At 36.8% G+C, this 23,480-nt stretch overlaps 1 protein-coding gene across 2 annotated transcripts in view; it reads right to left on the bottom strand.

The window, feature by feature from the left end:
* Cntnap5 (contactin associated protein family member 5) overlaps window positions 1-23,480 on the bottom strand; it is a 768,721-nt gene that overhangs the window by 364,949 nt on the left and 380,292 nt on the right. For both annotated transcript variants that reach the window (XM_045150560.1, XM_045150562.1), the window contains exon 7: window positions 23,208-23,351. In XM_045150560.1, coding sequence (XP_045006495.1) covers window positions 23,208-23,351 — 144 coding nt within the window. The remainder of the gene's footprint in view (window positions 1-23,207; window positions 23,352-23,480) is intronic.

Genomic DNA, 23,480 nt, shown 5'->3' with positions numbered 1-23,480 from the left:
TTACTTACCAACCTTGTGTTGACATCTTCAACCATGGGTCATGGCTAAAATGATTCATTTCTGATTGATCACACATCCAAAATTCTCCAGCCAAAGTTTGACCAGTTATTTTGGAATTGTAAGTGAATTCCTCTCAGATTTATCACTGTCCAGATCATTTCAGTAGCTATTATTTACTTAACTAATTTGATGAAGAATCTAGAGCATTATCATCTTCTCTGCTTTAAATGGTAACCTAAGATAAATTAGCTATGAATTGGAGCCCTGTGAAAAATGTACAAATCCATGGCACCTAGTGTTCCATCACATTTTTTGCCCATGACAAAACTCTTTCTCTAGGGCACCATTTCACCCCCAAACATGATTCACCTGCTGGGTTAAGTGCTTGGGCTGGGCTCTAGTCACCTGGGTCAAGGCAAATAGGACAGTGGCCTCCTCGGTATTTTAAAGGGGTCTGAGCCTGGGATCACACATAATGATAGACTGAGATGAAGATTATCACAGATGAAGACAAAGTGTGAGCAACTTCTGGAGACTAAGGTGGAAACTACATGGTAAGGGCAGAGCTGACTCCCTGTGCAGTCCCTCAAATCTAGTCACAGTACAGTGATCCTGCATCCTCTCTTGGGGCCTGAGTGGAGGTTGATAAGTCATGTGTGGCTGATCCCAAAATTTAATACACTATGCCCATCTCAAACTTCTGCTTACTTTAACTGAGTTCAGAGTTTGCCAAATGTGCTATTTGCAGAGGTTCTGTTACTGTGCTGAGCTATTATTTACAAAGGAGTTTCATAGTGGGTGTTTGTTTTGTCTTTAGACATCATCCAAACATCACAACACCCTGGTGAGTAAAAAATAAAAAAATAAAGCCAGCAGTACAGGGCTGGGCTACAATCAGGAGGCATCAAACAAAGCCAATCAAGCATTTATAAGCTTGGGAAAATGATCTTGATTCAATCTAATTTGTGGGGAAAGATTTCAAAGCCAGTTCTTGATTTTTCCAAATGAATATAACCATTTATAATTGGATTTGTCTGAAAACTACCAGTACTGACTGGGATGCTATCAGCAAATGTCGGGGGAAGATTGCTCTGTGGGTTTCCTGCTTTGCAAATTTAGTCAGGGCAGGGAATCAAATTAAGCCTCCTTTTCATGTGTGAGGGAAGATGAGCTCCAACATATTTTCATTTATTTATTCAGCATACTGATAAGTAGCACATGCAGGTCTGTCTCAGTTCTTATGGCTGAGAATAGAAACTAGGAGGAAGGGAGTCTTAAACTCTACCCACCTGAAGCTGTGCATAGCAACAGAATGAGGTTCATGGAATATGCGCTATGGCTGTGACCAAGTGCTATGAATGTACCATGCATTTTACAGGCTACATGAAGTATCACTTGGTTTGAGCATCAAAGGACAAGTAGTAAAGAATGGAGCTGAAAACAAGATTTAAGAGAGAAACAAAGGAAGATACCATAACCACAGAGATGTTCATGGTAGATTGGTGACATAAGAAAAGGAGACACTTGACTTTGGATACAAAGAGCCACTAGTTTTATTTGACTAGAGAAAGCCTTTGGGCATAAGTATCATGCTCTGTGTGGCTTCATTCCAGGGACATCCAAGAGGAAAAAGAAAACATCTTTAGTATTGGATGATGTGCTGATTAATATTGATGGTCACCCTGACAAGATCTAAAATCACCTCAAAGATAAAACTCTGGGCATGTCTGTGATGGAGTTGTTGGATTAGGCTAATTTAGGTGTCAACATACACCCTACACTGTGAGTGGTACCATCCCAAGCACTGGTTTCTCAAACTGAACAAAAAGGTGAAAGTGAGCGAAGCAGAGGTGTGTACACTCTCTACTTTCTGAATATGGACTGAAGCTGACCAGCTTCAGTGGGGTTTTTGTGGGGTTTCTCTCATGTCTCCTCTGCCACACCCTTAAACTGTAAACTGTTATGAACTCTTCCTTCCAGATTTCTTCTCAAGAATTTGTCACAGCATTGGGAAAGCAACTACTGTGGAGTGAAAGTTTAACCAAAAGCCAAAGTGTACCCAGAGGCCAGAGATGGTCTTCTTTGCAGTACTACCCCTCTGGCCTAACAATAGCTCCGCCCACAGACATCAGGGAGCCTAGCTTCTCATACAGGTCTTGTGCTGTCTGTCGCTTCAGATTCAGTGTTATTTTTGTTGCTGTTGTTTGTTTTGTTTTTCAGGTTAAACAACATCTTTATTTCCCAGACACAGAAAGTATAAAGTAATGAAAACTTGCAAGAAATTATTAAACATTACAATAAAATGATCACATTATCTACCTGATACAATCTGACCAATATTCCACATCTTACCATATGAAATTGTCATTTACACAAAGTGAATTTTTAGGGCTGGAGAGATGGCTTAGCAGTTAAGTGCTTGCCTGTGAAGCCTAAGGACCCCGGTTTGAGGCTCGATTCCCCAGGACCCACGTTAGCCAGATGCACAGGGGGCGCGGGCGTCTGGAGTTTGTTTGCAGTGGCTGAAGGCCCTGGCATGCCCATTCTCTCTCTTCTCTCCCTATCTGCCTCTTTCTCTCTCTGTCACTATCAAATAAATAAATAAAAAATAAAAATAAACAAAAGTGAATTTTTATAAAATGTAATTCATTTATAATATTTCTATTTTGTGGCAGAAATGGAATACTATGAATCACTGACCTTGATTTACTTTTTTTTTTTTCTTTTAAAAGAACCCGATCCCACAACAAGACATTTTTGTTTGAACAGCAAATACTTGAATTTAAAAGAATCTCCATAATTTAGACTTGTGAAATTTTTCCACAAGATAAGTTAATTTTGATATTCCCATCTAGTTCTAAATTGATATATATTGCAAATGTAAGATAAATTAAATAATTTTCAGTGATGGAGCAACTATAGTCTTTTTGACACTGAAAAACAAGATTTACTAGTCTTTGAAAATCACCTGCGTAGCTTTGGTTGGCTTTTCAAAAGTGTTTAGCAAAGCCAGGTACTTGGTGGCACATGCCTTTAATACTAGCACTCAGGAGGCATAGGCGAGAGGATTAACTGAATTAGAGGCCACCCTGAGGCTACACAGTGAGTTGTAGGTCAGCCTGGATTACAGTGAATCCCTGTCAAATAAATAAATAAAATAAATAAAATAACTAAGTAATAAAACAAACAAAACACTGTTCTGTGAATATTTTGGACAGGCTGTCTATGAAATACATTTTCACAGTGGCTCTTATGGTAAATATTAACATTAGAATTGTAGAGCTACTTTATTTTATTTAAATAAATCTTTTAAACAATACCTTCTTTACTACAGGAGCCTCCCCTCACATTCACACTCTATACTTCCTACCCCCAGTGTAGAAGGAATAATCCCTTATTTCATGAAAATGGTCACTGACCTTATAAAAAGAAAGCAATATTTTAATCTCTTACCCAAATGAATCTGGCCAATGTAATAGAACTGAAATTGAAACTGATCTGTGGTGTCTCTAATGGTTCAGGATGCTGTATTGTTTTAACTTGTGAAGGCTGAAGCAACCATTTATGAATTTTCTCTCCTGAGACCCTTATGAAAATTATATATGTAGTTGCTTCAAATAAATGATATAGACCCTGACCTGGGGACTCACATGAGAAAAGCAAAGTATTTCACATATGTTAAAATATAATCGATACATTATTCTTAACTGGCTTTGTGCAGATCCAGTTTTGTTTGATCATGCTGTATTTTTCACAAAGATATGTGTATAAGGAATGATAGTGCTTATGAAATGTGAATTGATCCTCTTTTTTCCTTCAGAGTAACAGAAAACCTTCCTTGAGAAGTAATTGCACTGCAGTTTGTATTTTCCAAATCTTCAAAAGTGTTAGTTAGGGAAATGGCTCAGTGTTAAAGGAGGTTGTTTTCAAAGATTTCTGGCCAGGGCTCAATTCCCGAGCCACTATGTAGGACACACACACACATATATATATATTTTTTTTCTTTCTTTCTTCTTTTTTTTTTTTGGTTTTTTAAGGTAGGGTCGCACTCTAGTCCAGGCTGACCTGGAATTCACTACATAGTCTCAGGGTGGCCTCGAACTCACAGTGATCCTCCTACCTCTGCCTTCCAAGTGCTGGGATTAAAGGCATGCACCACCACGCCTGGCTCACACACACACTTTTGACTCACTTTTTTGCTCTGTCAGTTTTACTAGTCCCTGCTTCTAGCTCCATAGCTTTGGATCCCACGTTAGCTTTTAAACCACTGGTGCCTCTTTGCCAACCTCGTATCTTGTGATAATTTCAAGGGAACCAAGATGAAATCCCACCCCACCCCCATGGTTTTGGCTTTTGAAATGATGGTGACTCACATTGTTACAAAACTCAGGGGAGGAGTTTGGAGGGTAAGAGGGAAGGAGAGTGAATGAATAATAGTCCCATGATTAAACTGAAAACAACTTTGTTTTAAGTTAATTGATTAAAAAGCTGCTTTATTTTGAGTACTCATTTACTACTATTACCAAAAAATGTAAAGCTATTTTTAAATATGAATTATAAAACTCAAATAATATTAATAACACTTTTGAATTATTATTTTCACTTTGAGAACTCTATTGTGAAGAAAATAATTAATTTGAAATTTGACTAAGATTTATGCACTGGACACATGTAATTATAGAAAAACAAATTGGATCTAAAATTACAGGATTCATTATGTAAATTACAATACATATAAATGGCAGGTAGTTTTATCACCTCTACTAGTGATGTTTATGGTAAGCATGAAATGTACATAAAATATAAAGTCCAATTAAATGAACAGAATATAAATTATATGATTCATGTACATTTCTGTTAAGTGCATACAGAAAATATACTATTTTGCTTAATGGGAACTTTCTCTGTGTGGGCAGAATGATGGCAATTTTCATTTGCTTGCATTCTCTGTATTTTCAACACATTTACAATAAATAGGTAGAAAGTTCTTAATAAGGGTTTTCTAAATATGAATTCACTTGAAAGCTTTTATAACAAATATTTTCAAGATAGAAAATGTTATTAGGAAATGAATATGTATATATATATATATATATATATATATATATATATATATATATATATATGTGTGTGTGTGTGTGTGTGTACATATATATTATATAATATATATATTATATATAAATATATATATATAATATATTATATATATATATATATTAAAATAATGTCAGTTTATGTAGGTAGAGATAGAAGCATTCAGGCTAAAATTCAGTAACTACTATTTTTCAGATATTTTCTACCCTTGAATGATTTCAGACTTACTTGTTTTTTCTACTACAATCTTTAGTCATACATTTATTGTAATCAAGTTGATCAAAATAGTATCAGATTAATAATACCTAAGAATTGGTGAGGGAGAGTGTGTTTATGTTTTAGTTTTTCTTTTCCTTCCTCATTCCCTCCTTCCCTCCCTCTCTTTCTCCCTTCCTTCCTTCCTTCCTTCCTTCCTTCCTTCCTTCCTCCCTCCCTCCCTCCCTCCCTCCCTTCCTTTCCTTTCTTTCTTTCCCTCTCTCTTTCTTTCTCTCTCTCTCTCTCATCTCTCTTTTGACACAAACCTTTATCCTTGTAGCCCAGGCTTGCCAGAAACTCATTATGTAGCACAGAATTTCCTCAAACTCATCAAAATCTATATGCCTCCACCTGTCAACGTGTAGTATTACAACAATCCCAGGTTACATTTTCTTTTCCAAAATACATTTTTTAGCTTAAAATTAAAAGACCTTTCTATTCCATAGCTTAGTGTGTGGTGTGTACTTTTTTTTAATTTAATTTAATTTTTTTTTTTATTTATTTGAGAGCGACAGACACAGAGAGAAAGACAGATAGAGGGAGAGAGAGAGAATGGGTGCGCCAGGGCTTCCAGCCTCTGCAAACAAACTCCAGACGCGTGCGCCCCCTTATGCATCTGGCTAACGTGGGAGCTGGGGAACCGAGTCTCGAACCGGGGTCCTTAGGCTTCACAGGCAAGCGCTTAACCGCTAAGCCATCTCTCCAGCCCTAGTGTGTACTTTTTTGTAACATTGCTTTCACTTCAATAAGGAATAAATTTTCTTAGTTCTGAAATATTATCTAGGGTATTAACTGTTGGGAGAAGATTGGAGAAGTAACGAGCATAAAAGCAAGCAAAATTTACCATTGGCTGGATATAAGGCAGATTTTTAGCTTCAAAATGCATATGCAATAAAAGCCATCATGTCCATTATATCCATGAGCCATGAGGGTATGATAGAAATCTCCATTATTGTTAAGCTCTCCACAGCCTCTTATTTTCTGTTTTGATGAAGTTTGAAGCTCTTCAGCACCTACTATCTCCTGTGTAGAGAAGGTTCTCTGGCTAGAAGTAAGAACAGTGCTCATCTACTCCTGTATATCCTCGACAATGTTCCCTGGACACCTGTCGTTAAAACAGATGCAGAGCAACAACATTGAGCTTTCCTCATGTACCTGTTGGCAATTTTTGTGTCCTAGGTGTGAAAAAATCCCTAGTAAGGAACTTTTAAATTACATTTTGTGAAATATTATTTTCTATTGAGTTTTGTGTGTTGCCTATGTGATTTTGATATTAATGATTATATATAATATAAACATATATGCCATCCTTTGGTTTGACTTAAATTGGCTGATTGTTCACTTTGCAATATAGGAACTTTTTTATTTTTACAAATTTTCACCTTTTTATTTTTGGTTTTGTCATAATATTTGAGAAGTAATTGATACAATTCTGATGGCATACACCAGTAATCTCAGCACTCAGGAGGCTGAGGCAAATGGATCATGAGTTTAAGGCCATTCTGAGGTATGAGTGAATGCCTGTTCAAAAAAAAAAAAAAAAAGCAAGTGGCAAAGGCATATAGGCATATATGAATGTGAAGGATCTTTTTATGTAATTATTTAAATGTAAGACCTGAAACTCAAAACTAATTTAAAAAACTACTCTACAGTTTTATAAATTTAAGGTCTTAGATTTAAATATTTAAGCGATTTGAATTCAGTTTTATGAAGAAAAGAAAGATATAATTTCATTATTGTATATTTGAACAGTCCAATGATACAAATTTCAACAATAGTTTTTTTTATTATTTTTTTATTTTATTTTATTTATTTTTTTCTGAGGTAGGATCTTATTCTAGTCCAGGCTGACCTGGAATTAACTATGTAGTCTCAGGGTGGCCTCAAACTCATGGCGATCCTCTTACCTCTGCCTCCCAAATCCTGGGATTAAAGGCGTGCAACACCACGCCTGGCTTTCAACAACAGTTTAGTTGGTTTATTTGTTCTTTATCTGAAGATTAGGTCTCACCATATAGTCCAAGCTGGTTGTATTAGTAAGGGTTCTCTAGAAGAACAGAACAGCTAGAATGAATTATATTTAAAAGGGAATTAATTGGATTATTTTATGGTAGTCCATAGCATTGGCAGGCCGGTGAATCAAGGAACCAGGCAGCTGCACAGTCCATGTGGCCAGATGCCTCAGCAGTCCCAATCTGGTAATGAAGGCCTGGAGGCTTCCTGAGTTGCTTCTGGGTTTCAATCCACATGGGTCTTCAGTTGATGCTGGTCTTCAGTCACCTCTGGACTTCAATCCATGCTGGAAGGCAGCAAGCAGCTCCAGTAGCCAAGTGAAAGGAAGAAAGGGCTCAAAACTCAGAGCTTCCTTATTAACGTCCCCTTCTGAGAGAGGGCCTGCTCTAAGGGGCTCATTCTGGCAGAAGGATTTCCTCCTTCAGTTAGTTACTCCTTCTTGGAAGCAACCATGGAGACCCATTCAAAAGGGATTTCTGAGGATTACTACCCAGATTAAGTTGACAACGCCTTAACCACCACAGTACCCTTGAATTTATGACCCTTACATCCCAGTCTCCTAAGTAGTGGGATTATAGCTGTGTGCAATCATGTCTACCTACAATACTTTCAATGGAGCTGTCTTTTCACATTGTATATTTCTGGAGCTTAATAATAAAGTAGATTTCTATCACACCCTATATGGCTCAGGGAACATTAGAGATGGAGGGGGCAAAAGGAATGTTAAGATCCACAGGTTGGAAAGGAGCACCATAAGGCATTGTCCTTCTAACCTGAACTAATTGGTGCATTCATGACCTCACAGTGGTAACCAACACCCCTACAAGGCCTATTCTCAGACCATCTACATTATGACAGGGCAGTGAGATTAGAGGACAAAGGGAATGAGACAGTAAAACAGAGGAAGGACTACTTTGAAATAGAAAGTTCCAGAGTGGATGGTGGGTAGAGGAGTGGGGACTAAAGACTATGATGGGATAGAAGCACAATCAAATCAAAGTATGTTTTTATATTAAAGTTTTCCATTAAAAAAGAAAGTGCTGGGCATGGTGGCACACACCTTTAATCCCAACACTTAAGAGGCATAGGTAGGAGGATCGCTGTGAGTTTGAGTCCACCTTGAGACTCCATAGTGAATTCAAGGTCAGCCTGAGCTAGAGTGAGACTCTACCTTGGGAAAAAAAAAAAAAAAAAAAAGAAAGAAAAGAAAAGAAAAGAAAAAGAAAGAAAACCATTACTGTGTAAGGCCTGCTGGTGAGAACATAGAGAAATGGCCATTCTTCTCTTTATAGTTGATGCGTACACAAAGTGACAAACCATGATGGGAAATGCAGATATAAAAGTACATACTATGCTTTCCATCAATCCCATGACTGGGCATAGAACTGAAGGAAATAAAAATCAGTACTTAAAAGACATCTCTGTATTCTCATTTATTGTCATGTTATTCATAAGCAAATAGCCAAAAACAGAAAGTTATCTAATAGTGACTTGAGAGAGGAATGGAAATTGATTATAGCTACATGGGTGATAGAACAATAGAAATTGAAACAGACATGTATGGTGAAGTATTATTCAGCCACAATAAAAAGGAAATCTTGCCATTTATAACATGGTAGATGGATTTGGAGAATATTTCACTCAATAAGCTGGGCACATGAAAAAATGTGGAAATTAATAAAATGTACACTCTTAGAAACTGAGAGCAGTATTATATTTGGAGAAGAGCGGTAGTTGTTAATTGGAGAGTGTAGTAGACAGCTTCAGGCCAGGCACAGTTATGGGAGGAAGGAATTCACTGAAGTTAACAGATCCAGAAGTTCCCCTTTTACCAATGCAAGCAGAGAGAAAGGCCATCACCAGCACCATAAGCAAGCACACCCCAGCAACTCCAGGCAAAGCTCCAGCACTGTGCATATCTTTGACTGGAAATTCCAAGTCCACCCCCACGCCTGACAGCTGGATCCTAGGATCCACCTGCAATAACACCTCCTCCAGCCAGGCAGGTGGTTGGGGATCTAAATGACAAGCTTAAATAAAACTGCTGAATCTGCTGGGGGATATTCATTCAAACCACCACACAGGGTGATTTTTTTTTTCTTTTAGTTATCAGAGGAATATGTTCTGGAGATCTAGTATAAAGCATGAATTTTTATTATTGTCTTAATTTGATTGTGGTTGTGGTAATTAATAAACAATGTATAAATATATTAAATTATAATTGCATGCCTTGAATATACATACATACATATATATATATATATATATATATATATATATATATATATATATCTTAAATATTTCAAAAGAAAATAATAAGAATCTACTCAAATATTTACTAGGTATGGTAGTATAGATCTGTGCTATTTAATAGATTTTTAATAGATATCATTTAATAAATGTTTTCTGCCAGCCATATTTTAATAAGGCAAAAAGAAACAGATTAATTTAATTTTTCAATAGAGTATTATTAAGTTAAAAAATGACTGCTCCATATTAAAATCATTTTAGGGGCTGGAGAGATGTCTCAGCAGTCAATTCACTTGCCTGCAAAGCCTAACACCTTGGGTGTAATTCCCAAATACTCACATAAGCCAGATGTGCAAATTGGCACATGCATCTGTGGTCATTTGCAGTGGCTAAAGGCCCTGGTGCACCCATTTTCTCCCACTCTGTGTCTCTTTCTGTGTATTTCTCTGCTTGCAAATTAATAACTAAATACATATTATAAACACTATTGTTATATTACCTCTGCAAAATTACATAAAATTCATCTTTTAATACACATCTCCATCTGCACTTAAACTACTTGCTTTAAAGGATCAAAAGCCTTTTAAAGCTAGAGGCCACACTGTTGGATAGTATAAGCTTACTGTGTCACTATAAGGATAATGATAGAATTGGGGTTTCCTGTTTGACAGGAATAGAATGTGTAATGCTTTCACATGAGAATTCCTACATACTGGCTTGTACTGCTCAAAGAGGCCTACATAAGCCAGATGCACAAGGGGGGGGGGGGTGCCTGTGTCTAGAGTTCATTTGCAGTGGTTGGAAGCCCTGGTACACTCATTTTCTCTCTCCCTCTCTCCTCCTCTTTCTTTCTCTCTCTTTCAAAGAAATACAAATTATATATATTTTAAAGAGAGATGGTGACAGTGATGCCTTATGACCTACTATAGGGGATTCCTGAGCAGCCATGTGGAGATGCCTATGTGACAAAAGATGCAGGCAGGGAGGCCAGTACTGATCACAGTGCCTTGTGCTTGAACACCAACCTGCAATATACTACCATCAGGCTGCCTGAACTCACTTTTGAGAAAAAGACAGGATTCTTTTTTTTTTTTTAATTTTTTTTAAAATTTATTTATTTGAAAGCGACAGACACAGAGAGAAAGACAGATAGAGGGAGAGGGAGAGAATGGGCGTGCCAGGGCTTCCAGCCACTGCAAACAAACTCCAGACACGTGCGCCCCCTTGTACATCTGGTTAACGTGGAACCTGGGGAACCGAGCCTCGAACCGGGGTCCTTAGGCTTCACAGGCAAATGTTTAACTGCTAAGCCATCTCTCCAGCCCAAAGACAGGATTCTTACAGACCACAGAGACTTGGTCGAACAACTTGATGCCCTATTGGAGTTTATTAGCTGGTCAATCTATACACTTTCTGGGTTTAAAGAGTGGCCTTAGAGCCCTCCCACTTCTAAACCCTGCTCTTTCTCTACCCCTAGTACAACCCTGTGTAGACTTCAGTATGGGGCCACAGTCATAGTTATAGTGCTTCTCAAAAGGCTGTGACCTGCATCTCCAATTCACTGTGCATATGTGTACTGTGTATGTTTTCCTCTTTCCTGTTGCACAGACAGAAAATGAGACAACCTACTCAAAATCAATTTCTTCTTAAGTTTCTTGGAATTGGATCATCAGTTTGCTAGATGATCAACTGAGTGACTACATTTTTCCTTGTGTGAATGTTGGGCCAGATGGCTAAGCCTGGCTCAGGAAGCATAGGGTAGAACATAGAAGAGTTGACTCAGCTGAAAAAATATCATTTTTTTCCTCACCTCTTTCTGTCACCTGCCTCCTGAAATGCAGGCAGAATAAGTGAAACTCTATAGAATGTTAAACCTTCAGAGTAGACAAGCTAGAGTGACCAGCCAGGAGGATCCAAGGATTTTGACACATGTGGCTACTTCATGAGGACAATCATCCTAGATATAGATAGATGATAGATAGATAGATAGATAGATAGATAGATAGATAGATAGATAGATAGATAGATATAGATAGACAGACAGACAATGGAAGAGAATTCACTAATGCAAACATTTTAAATAATTTTCATATTCGAATTGTTATGGGCTGAATTGTATATTCCTCAATATATATGCCAATGTCTGAGTGTTCAATATCTACAGACCCTGGTTAAGTTAAAGTGAGGCTTTAAGGGAAGACCCTAATTTAATATGACTGCTGTGTGTATCTGGTGAGATTAGAACAATACTTATATAGAGAGTAGAGTGTGGAGACTCCGGGAGAGGCAGCCTTGTCCATGCCAAGGCAAGATGGTGGGAGAAGAAACCAACCAAGTAACACTTTCCTCATGGATCTGTGGGAAATGAAGTTTCTGTTTCAATCAAATACCCCATGGATTTTTGTCATGGCCATCCACATAGATGAATACAGAGACAAAGTGTCTTTAAATGGTTCCCTCCAACAAGTTGAGTTGATGTATTTTAAAGAGTACTTACAGGATATACTTAGATCCATAATGTACATCTCCATCATAAACCACACTAGATAATAACAAGACAAAGGTGAAGTTGACAACATTGGCTTCAGCAGCTATCCAATGACCCAGACACAAGGAGACTCCACATCTTCTGGTGCACACAGTAGTGTCTATAAGAAGAACATATCACTTCTGCTGAAGAGAAGAAGTGTCCAGTATCATTGGAAGGAGGCACCTAAATTGCTTCTGGTGTCTCTGGTGGCTAGAAGCCCAGCTATGCTGAGGATCTCTTAATGTTAAAGATGATGGTAGTTTATAAACTTGCACAAAAGTTGTATTTTAGACAGGAGGAATGCTACTGGAATCAGAAGTTTTAGGGAGAACATGCTATCCCCAGAAAGGATTCTTTGCCTTTTCCATCAGCAGGGAAGAAGAAGCTAGAAGGCAGTTGCCAGACCCTGGAGATAATTGTTTTGCTTCCATGCTTCCACTTCACAAATGCATGGATCTTATGTCCATTCACTTAATTTGAATATTCAAATCACTAGGCAGTACCAGGCAAACTCAGCAGGACAAGCAGGTTCCCCTATACACTGTGATGAGCATGGAAATCAATGCAGATTTTAAACAGTACAATTTGACTCCAAAATTTGTGTGAGGCTTGGAAACACCTTCCTATAATAACAGCCCTCTGGAAGGTAAGGCAGTAAAAGAGCAAGTTTCAAGCCACTATGGACTATATAGCAAGACCCCGTCTTAAAACACCAAAACAAAACAAAATCCCAAGCTGGGGCTGGCTAGATGGTTCAGCAGTTAAAGGTGCTTGCTTGCAAAATCTGCTGACCCAGGTTTGATATTCTAGTATCCATGTGAAGCCACATGCACAAAGTGGCACATGTGTCTGGAGTTTGTTTGCAGCCCTAGCATGTCTATTCTTTCCGTCCCTCCCTCATAAGTAAAGAAATAAATGTTATAAAAACAATTTGTTACCAAATCATTTTCATTTTATTCATCTGTTTTAAACCAGAAAATTATTTTGCATTATGGTAATAACCTTAACTACTTCTTTGGAAGTAGAAACTCAAATCTTAATTCAGCAGACTCAAGTAAACAACGGTGAATTGACTTAAGTTTAAATATTTAAACTGATCTAAAAAAAAATAATACAAGTCTTGAAGACATTGAAAATATTTTAAGTAATAAATTAGTCTAAAAACAATATTTTAAAATGTCAATAATATGTGGCCTATTCTCTGTAAGGAATATGTTTAAGATGTGAAAATCAAATTCATATAGATAGAAATAGTATATTCCAGTCTGGCTGATTGGTGCTCTGTTCTGTGTATTTCCGGAAATGCAAAGAAATATTTTAACAAGAATTCTCAGGTTTTCTTTAGTAGGTAATTGTTTCCACTGTTGGGTAAGTAGAGTGATTGTCTCAGAAAAGAAAGGCAAAATATTTCTGAAGCCAGTTTTCAGAAAGAATGACTCATGTGGTGGTTTGCATGTTTGTGTCCCGTCATGTTGGTGCATTAAAATCTGAACTTAATGTGATAGCACTGGAACATGAGGCTTTGCACGACTGAGTTTAACACCCTATAAAATTGGCCTGCGGGAGGCTTGTTGACCATCCACCATGGTAAGACCTGGTGAGAAGTAGACCATCTGCAGACCAAAGTCAGCCCTCCCCTTGCCCTGCCATGCCAGTAACATGCACTCCCATCCCACAGCCTCCACAACTGCCCCAGACATGTTCTGATGTTTCTACATGAGTTAGTCTACAGTATCTTGTTTTAGCTGCCCAAAGGAATTAATATACATCACACTTTCACTGTTAGCTTATTATTGCTAACATTATTGTTCTTAACTTTGAGTCACACTATTCTTTCCCATGATTTTGAATTGTTTAATCTTGTTTTTTTTTTTTTTTTTTACTTTGTTATTTATTTTTATAACAAAGATAAGAAAGCTAACAATTTAGAAATCACAATTCTAGTGTCAGAGAGCACAGGGTACTGTTTCAGCTGATGGAAATGGTCAAACAGCTAAGAAATACAGTAGGGTATGGACAAAGAAGACACACTACCATAGCTGCTTTTCTCAAACGTTTCCTTCTATTATGGCAAAATATCATTTACCAAAGAGCCTGTTCACACAGAAGAAACATGATCACAGATAAGCGGAGGAGATTACAGGCTTCACTAGACAGGAGGGGATGTCCTCTGAGCAATTTTCATAAGCTTCTGGGTCACAGGAAGGTAAAACAAAAGTTAATGTCACTAAATATGTTTTTGTGTGTGTGTGTGTGTGTGTGTGTGTGTGTGTGTGTGCATGTGCACACTGAGGAGCAGAGTTGAACATGTTTGTATGCACTCAAATCTTGGCTGCAGACTTACAACAATTAAATCACTACACTTAGTTTGCTGCATGGCAGCAAAGCTGAGAATGAATAATGAGAAGCTTTACAAAAGCTCACTGCTATAAAACTCTTGATCAGAACTATTGCTAAAATTCCACAAATGAATGAGCCTGATATGGGTATAATATACTTAGCCCCAGGCCACTTTACCTTTTATAGAGTTTAGGAGTAAAGTAAATTTCAGATTCAAGATAAAACTTGATATAGAAGATTGCTACTTTTATTATGTGGAAATTATATATTGACTTCATTAATTAGCTATGTAAAATGTCAAGTAATACCTAACATGCTAACTTCAGCTCAATGGATCGGTAGATGCTTCCTTTAATAGTCACTGTATATTGGATGCCTATTGTGGACTATATAGAAGGAGGTACTACTATTATTATTATTATTTCATATAAGAGAGCATCAGTATTTGGTTACTTGGTGGAGGCTTCATAGCTGAGAGAGTTGTGGGAACTAGGCACCCAAAATCTACACTATTGTGCCATAAATGTTGACACTGATAATTCTAGATTGAGAACATATGACTTCATCTAGAATAAGAAGAAAGGTAATTGTCTATACAATTCTTTCATTTTGATGCAGGAAACAGGTCTGCGTGGGATTAGAGTTCCCATGACAATAGCTCTCGTATCTGGAGTTCTTGTACACAGTAGGAAAGAACTGCGAAATGTAAATTCCAAGAAGGTGAATATATGAGATTTAATTTAGGGAGAGGTGAAATAAGAGAGAAAGCTAAAAGAAGTCCCCCTCTTTCTTCCAAGGGTGAGATGAAAAAGTAAACCTCTGGGATAAGGATAAGATATAAAGCAAGGGCTCATGGACATGGCTTAGGTCCATTTATAAGAACTGGATATCCAATTAGAATGTGCCTCATCGCCTTGCTCTGATGTGCAGGAAAAAACCCAATTGGTTAGTGGGCCCAAGAGGATTCTTCAGGAAGGATCAAGCCACAGGTGCTAAACCCTAGAAACTGAGGAAGAAACAGGAAGCTGCAGCTGCTTCTGAAGAGGGATTAGAGATTGTTGTTACAGCCTCTTGCATGAGACTGAGGCAGCCCTGAACTGCAGTTCCTTCATATTTCTTTGGGCTTCTCCCTAATTAACTACCTATTAAAGAAAGTTGTCTTGCTCCTAGTGCTTAACAATTTCAGTTATTTGATTACAACATAGAACTGAATTGACATGCGCAATTAGCTCCAAAGCCAATTCTGTAACTTTCATATTACTATTGGTGGTTTTCTTTTTTCTTTTTCTTTCTTTTTTTTTTCTTGTCCCTTCTCTTGAATCACAAGTAACAAAACAGGCACACTTCTATTGAACACTTTGTCAAAAAAGTAAATCATCTGCAGACTTCCCACAAGGTAAATGAATGCAACAATCAGAGGAAGGTGACAGGAGAGGGTAACTATCATCCAAATACATGCAATACATGTATCAAATTTTCCAAAAATTAAAATAACTTTTAAAAAGAGACAGCTTGAAAGAAGGCATTACTTCTTACAGAATGCATGGTTTGAAATTAATCATGCTCAGGAAGAAATCAGTTCATTGTATTTCTTACATTTTTTGTACAGTGATCCGTATTACATAAACTATGCACACACTTCAGTGGGGCATTTAGTCTTTGATTATTTATTGCACATTGTGGTATTACCATAGGATGACAGATTTGGGGAAGAATAATGAAGGATTTTTATGAATACTTTTAAGTTGTTAGGTTAACTGCATTTTGGAGAGTGTAGACTCATCCTGTAGTGAAATCAAGCTATAAACACTAAATTGAATTATTCCCATAGAACAACTGTCAAGTCTCCACAGAGTGGGCAAGTCCTATCAGAAAGAGATGACAGATTGCAACAGGGATGCCGCCTGAATGCAGCCTACAAGTGAGGCTTGAGTCAGATGAGACAGAACTGCACTTCCCAGAACCTTCAATCACAGGTTGTAATTCATGGGTAGTGTCTAACTCTTACTTATTTTTCAAGTCCTGATTCCTTGAGAATCCTAATAAATCCTGAAATTCTCAAGGCTTGATGACTCTGGGAGACTCTGTAAAGACTAGAAAAGGGCAAAAGTGCCATTGTTTCCAACAGTCCTTACTTAGTTCCCTAGGGACATAGAGACACAGCAAAGCTTCTTTTGTAGCAGATGAGCTGTCTCCAGAGAAACTTTAATCTTGATAGGAAAAATGACAATATTTCTACATCTTTATTCAAAAGTACAAATTGTTCTCTTCTATAAATAATTCCAAAGGAACATATAAGGTATATATCTGTGTGTATTTGTGTCTGTGTGTGTGTGTGTGTGTGTGTGTGTGTGTGTGTGTGTGTGTAGTGATGTGGATGAATTCCCATTTAAGCAAGGGAATAGATATTTGAAAGAAAAACAATGTTGATTTCCTTGTTTTGAGTTGGGTGAAAGTGAGATATTCTACCTGAATAGTCAAACTTTTCTTGGGATTGTTTCCCCCAGGTGTATTAATGATCAGTGTCCCATATTAATGAGTCTACCAATTAAACTGAAGAGTAAAGTACAGTAGAAAAATTATAGGCAATATATATCATTATAGTACAAAATCACCAAATTGTTGTTAAAATATTGACTACTGACTTTTCCAGAGAAGACCAATATTGCCTAACATTCAGAAACTCATGTCTTCATTCCTAGTTCCATCTTATTTTTTTTTTTTTATTAAATAGTTTTGTATTCAGCCAATACAGTCAGTTTGGTACCATTATTAGACTCATCCGTGACCTACCCCCTCCCCATTGGTCCCTCCTTGTTGAAGTTTATGGGTCATGCATTGTGAAGTTAGCCCAAAGTTATGGGTAAGATAAATGTCTCTGCATATCATGACCCAACATGTAGCCTGACATTCTTTCCACCCCCTCTTCTGCAAAATTTCCCTGAGACATGTTGGGTTCATTTTTGGTCTGCTTCAGTGATGAGGTGTTGGGGCTCTCTGAGGCTCTGGCTCTCTGATTTGGTAGGAGTTGATTTTTCTCTGTGTTGAACTCCTTCACCCTTGTGCTGGTACCCAGTTCACCAAGAAAACAGCAGCCTTGCTTGTTTTTACCAATTTTTCTTAGTTTCAGCCAGGGCCCTTTTGAGGTATGATGGGGTGGCTCTCTCCTTATTTAATCTTTTATTCACCAAGCACATGCAAAGACTGAATTTAATAAAATTTACCAGTAAATATATTTTTCTAGAATACTCTGTGCAGAGATTTCTGCAGTGGATGTTGCCCTAGAGGTAGAGATTTTGGTCATGACTGCCTAAGGTATAGAAAGCTTCACCCATTTTAAATTCCTCTATGAACAGTGTAAGTGAGCCAAACGTTCATTAGCTTCTTGTATTTCAGCTGGGTCTGAAGACACAGCCTTATGGCCAGTAATGCTTCTTGTGGTACCCATGACACTGGTCTAGGCTAAAGCCCTGAAAGTTTATTACCCAGTGTCACTGCCCCATCTCAGCTGATTGAACCTAAAGACATGGTTCTATTATCCCATGTCTCATGAAAACTGTATTCATGGAAAGAATAGGAATGAAAGCATTTTCCATGGCTTCAGTTTTCAGATCAGGACTTTGAAGAAAGTGTCATTGTCAAGAGTGTACTTAAGCAAATTCAGAGATAGATAAGGTAAGCTCATATGGGTAAGTTGGGAAACTATCAGGACTCTTAGACATGACCCAGAGATGGGAAAATTATCTCATTGATCTCATAGACTCAGCCAGGTAAGTAATCTCTTCTTAATACCATTCCAATTCTTCTAAATTAATGGAGTCATGAATTTGTTAGGCAAAACCAGTTAAAATTTCCGTAACCTCTAATCCAACTGTGATTATCCTTAAGCAAGACTGTTTTATACTCCAGAATACAATAGTCATTTAAAAAAAAGTACTAACATGGCACACCAAGGAACAAATTACCCATTATAGGTTATATTTATCAAAAGAATGAAATAAAATATTGGGTTATTTAAATTTCAAAGTTTGTCTAGATGGATGAAAAATCAGATGGCAAAGACAATTGTTTTGCTAATCAATGATAAGATAATTTACTGTTGCCTTAGTTTAAATAGAAACTCAGTCTTTAAATGTACAATTCAGATATTATTAAGCAGCAGAGATTTCCCAATTCCTCGTGATGGCTTAAATTAAAATTTAGGATAAATTACATAAAAATCAAACCTAAAAGTCTCTTAATGTTTGAAAGGATGTAAAAAGAATATAAAGAGATATTTGGAACCTAGGATAATATGATAGGGACTTCATAGATTTTTTTTTTTTAAACCTGTATGTCCTAGTTATGTTTACTGAAGGATTAAAAGTATGGAGAGATAAACTTAGTACTTTTTTTCAAGTTAAGTACTTAGTGTCTCTGGCAAAGGACAATGAAAGTACCAATATAGCTAAACAAAGATGTTAAAGTTATAACTAACTAAGCCAAATACCATCTAATAACTTGCATGTCAATTTTTCTCAGCCTGGCTATGACAAAATATTCCAAACACTGGCCTCCATGGTAAAAATAAATAAATAAATAAATAAATAAAACACCAATCAGGGACTGTCTAGGATCTAGAAGACCACCTGTAGGAATCTAAAAATTTTTAATCGTTTTCTGAGAATACCTATATTGCCAACAATAACCATAAAGAGCCTGATCTCCTATCCCACAGAGCAGTAATGTGGGAGTTCACTTACTCCCTGTAGAGACACTGTTACAATGGCTTCATGGGAGCGCAGATAGCAACAATATCAAGCTTTGATGTCATGGAAGGTCGCATGGGAAGGTTGGCAATAATAAGGCTTTCCTGCCTGTCCTGTACAAGCAAGTAATGACAAAAACCTAAAGGGAAGCTGGAACTCTCTCATGTCTGGTAATAAAAAGTAGCTTTTCTAACTTTCAATATTGGTGAATGCTGAGGGTGACTGGTTTTTAATCTTCATATAGTATTATTGAGATAAAGCCTTTGTTTCCTGCTTTGACAATGCCAAAGGAAGACATCCATAGTATAAGGTTTTTTAAAAAGCTTATCATGGGCTGGAGAGATGGCATAGTGGTTAAGTGCTTGCCTGTGAAGCCTATGGACCCCGGTTCGAGGCTCGGTTCCCCAGGTCCCACGTTAGCCAGATGCACAAGGGGGCGCACGCGTCTGGAGTTCGTTTGCAGAGGCTGGAAGCCCTGGCGTGCCCATTCTCTCTCTCTCCCTCTATCTGCCTCTTTCTCTCCGTGTCACTCTCAAATAATCAAATAAATAAATAAAAATCTTAAAAAAATAAAAACTTACCATAACATACTATTAAAAGTTCCATATTTTTCCTAACAAATATCTCCTTTTCTATAACAAAGAAAATAACACAAATTGAATGAAAAAGAAACAGTCAGTAAGTACTAGACTAGCTGATGAAAATGTGAGAATTATCTGATTAAGTCCCCAATCCCAGCCCCCGCAATGACTACTGCTTTCACGATTTAAAATCTGCAACTCCATGGTGAATGCCAGCAATCCCACTGAGGGGGCACACAGCGGAATGTGTGTAGGGAAAGAGAAATGATGGTACCAATACTTGATGGAGCCATACAAAGTTTCAACTTGAAAAAAAATAAATTAAGTTAAAAAATTCACACAGGGTTTATAATAATTAAAAAAAAAAGTCTCAAAAAGAAAGGACAGCCAGTAGTGGTGGCGCACGCCTTTAATCCCAGCACTCAGGAAGCAGAGGTAGAAGGATTGCCATGAGTTTAAGGCCACGCTGAGACTACATAGTAAATTCCAGGTCAGCCTGGGCTAGAGTGAGACCCTACCTTGAAAACCCAATAATAGTAATAATAATAATAATAATAATAATAATAATAATAATAATAATAATGCAATAACAAAGTTAAAGTCTTAACAAAGAAATAAAAGATAGAAACAAGACCAAATAAAATTTTCAGAACTGAAAAACACATTAGACTTAAAAATTGATAGATGAGTAACAGTGAGAATAATAAACAACAAAAGTAGTGAACCTGGATATATAATAATTGACATTACTTAATTTAACAAAGTACAAAATAGATCAACATGGCCTGGCATATTGTAAAAAGATCTAGTATTTATGATGAGGGAGTTCATGAAGAAGATAAGAAATAGTGGGGTTATAAAAGCACACAAACAGATGAGAGAGAACTTCCCAGGTATAGTGAAATAAGTAATCATAGATTTCCAAGGAACTGAATAAAAATCACAAGGAAATCCATACAATATTACATCACAGTCAAAAGTCTAAGGTCAAAGATAAAAGAAAAATATAATATTACTAAGAGATGAATGGTATATTTTCTATAGGGTAAAGACACCTGGAATAGATATATATCTATGACTAAAAGGAAGAGATCCAAAATTTTCAAATAATGAAAGAAAATACCTGTAAACTCATCATCTTTTAGCTAATGAAAATATTATATGTACTCTAAAAAAAAAACGGCTAAAGAAAACAAAGAAAATAGAAAGGAAATGATAAGAGATTTAAAAACAGAAGAATAACACTATAGAGATAGGTTTGGGGTTGGGACATTTGTATATGAAGCCTAAAGACCTATGTTCCACTCTCCAGATCCCATGTAAACCAGATGGACAAAGGTCAGGCAAGTGTAAGGTCACCCACGCCCAATAGTTGGCACGAGCATCTAGGGTTCAAGCTGACACACCAATCCTTTCCCTTTAAAAATAGGATAAATAATTTAATCCCAGCACTTGGGAGGCAGAAATAGTAGGATCGACATGAGTTCAAGGCCACCCTGAGAATACAGAGTGAATTCCAAGTCAGCCTATACTAGAGTGAAATCCTATCTCAAAAAAAAAAAAAAAAAAAAAAAAAAAAAAAAGTATAAATTAAACAAAATAAAGCAACTTTATATGTCTAAATAGAGGAAAACTCTTTCTCTCTAGTTTTTCAAATTCTACTTAAAAGTTAAAGCAAAAATGACATCATTTGGCGGTAAAGCATGAACTTGCTCCCCAGCAGCAACGTAAAAGTGAGGCATGACCTCACATGGCTGTAACCTCAGTGATGAAGGAGGTAAAGACAAGAGAATCACTAAGGCCCATTCATCATCTCATCTGACTGACTAAAACTCTGGGTTCAGTGAGAGACTCTGTTGCAAGTAAATATGGCAAGAGAGCAATAGAGGAGGATACCAAATACTAACTTGTTTCCTCCATCATGTGCATGGGACACTCGCATCTGCACACCAATATGTTATATATACAATATACACAAATACCACATATACACTAAAAATAAACACATAAAATAAAATGATCCAATACAGTTCTAAGTGCATAGAAAGGAAAAAAAATACTTAAGGAAATTATAAAAAATAAGGGAAAGATAAATGGGTTGAGGGGATTTCTACATTCCACTCACAATACTAAAACAATAAAACTAGTATGAGCAATTATGTACATATAGCACCTCCTAAGAAACCAAAAACAAAATCTTAACAAGATTAAATTGAAACACAAATTATATCAAAATGAAAGTCTAAAATTCAATCTAGATGCACAGACTATGTGAGAAAAATATTAAGGATAGGAATTAAAAAAAAAAAACAAACACAGAACAAATCGGGTGTGGTGGTGCACGCCTTTAATCCCAGCACTCAGAAGGCAGAGGTAGGAGGATTGCTGTGAGTTCAAGGCCACCCTGAGACTCCATAGTGAACTCCAGGACAGCTTGGTCTACAGTGAAACCCTACCTCAAAGAAACAAAAAACAAACAAGCAAACAAAAAAAAAAAAGAAAAGAAATATAAGTAGGCATTTAAGGAAATACAAAATTAGTTATAAGTAAATGGCTCAAGTATAAAAATAAAATGTTTGAAAAATGAATTTTAAAAACCTCTCCCTACTGTTTACTGGCAACAAGAAACCCATGCCAACTGCAGTCAGCAAAATATAAAAATGATGGAAAAATCCTAGCAAGCAAATGTTAAAAATCACACATTGTTTTACTAATGCCTTATAAAATACACTTCAAAGCAAAGCCAATAACCAGACAGAAATCATGTCATTATTTAATTAAATGGTCAAGCAGCAAATGCAGAAAGAACTGGAAAGAGAAACATTTCTATTAAGCACCTACCATATTCAAGGCACTTTATAAGACATTGAGAATGCAATACTAATTTTTTTGACAAATTGGGCACTCATGAAACTCATGACTTATTTGGTAAGGTAAAGGTAAGATAATTGGAAAAACATTTAAATTATCTTGGTTATAAGTAATATAAAGGGAATCCTTAAAACACAAAAGGCTTAATCTGTTTTGTTTGAAATAGCCTATTTTAATATTAATAAAAGAAAAGTATACAACTCTTAAACTATGGGGTTTAACAAAATCTATGTTGTTTTCATTGCATTTCCAGAGATAATAAAGAAATATATATTATACTGTGTATATTTTAAATTTTACCCACAACCAAGAAAGAGTTATTCTCTAAGTATATCTAAGCATTCCTCTTTCCTAGTGAAGTAATCCACATGCCCCACATCCTGATGGCATTTCCTCTCTTGTGTCACCTGATAGGCTAAGATCATAAGATAAACACAGTGTGAAAAGTTGCAGAGATGGAGTGCCTAAAACAAGACTTACTCTGCTTTGGCAGAAATCATCAATGCAGGCGATAAGAGGACTCACCACAGTGTAGATCTGATGTTTTCGTCTTTTAGCCAGGTCAATTATGTTCACTCCGTTGTAGTAAAGGTTCTCAATGCATCCATGGAAGTTTTTCTTCAGAAAGGTCCCAGGTTTGCCTGGTACTGGAATCCCTCCAAAACTAAGCTTTACAGTGGGAAGAAAAATAAATAGATAAAACTTAGTTGTAGGCTCTGAAAAAGTAAAGGAGAAGAGCACATTTCTGCAGACTTAGTTGTGTACAGAAACCTAGTGGCTCAAACAATCACAGACATA

Source organism: Jaculus jaculus, chromosome 5, assembly GCF_020740685.1.
Source record: "Jaculus jaculus isolate mJacJac1 chromosome 5, mJacJac1.mat.Y.cur, whole genome shotgun sequence".
NCBI classification, from domain to species: Eukaryota; Metazoa; Chordata; class Mammalia; order Rodentia; family Dipodidae; genus Jaculus; species Jaculus jaculus.
This window is presented reverse-complemented; position numbering and strand designations above follow the sequence as displayed.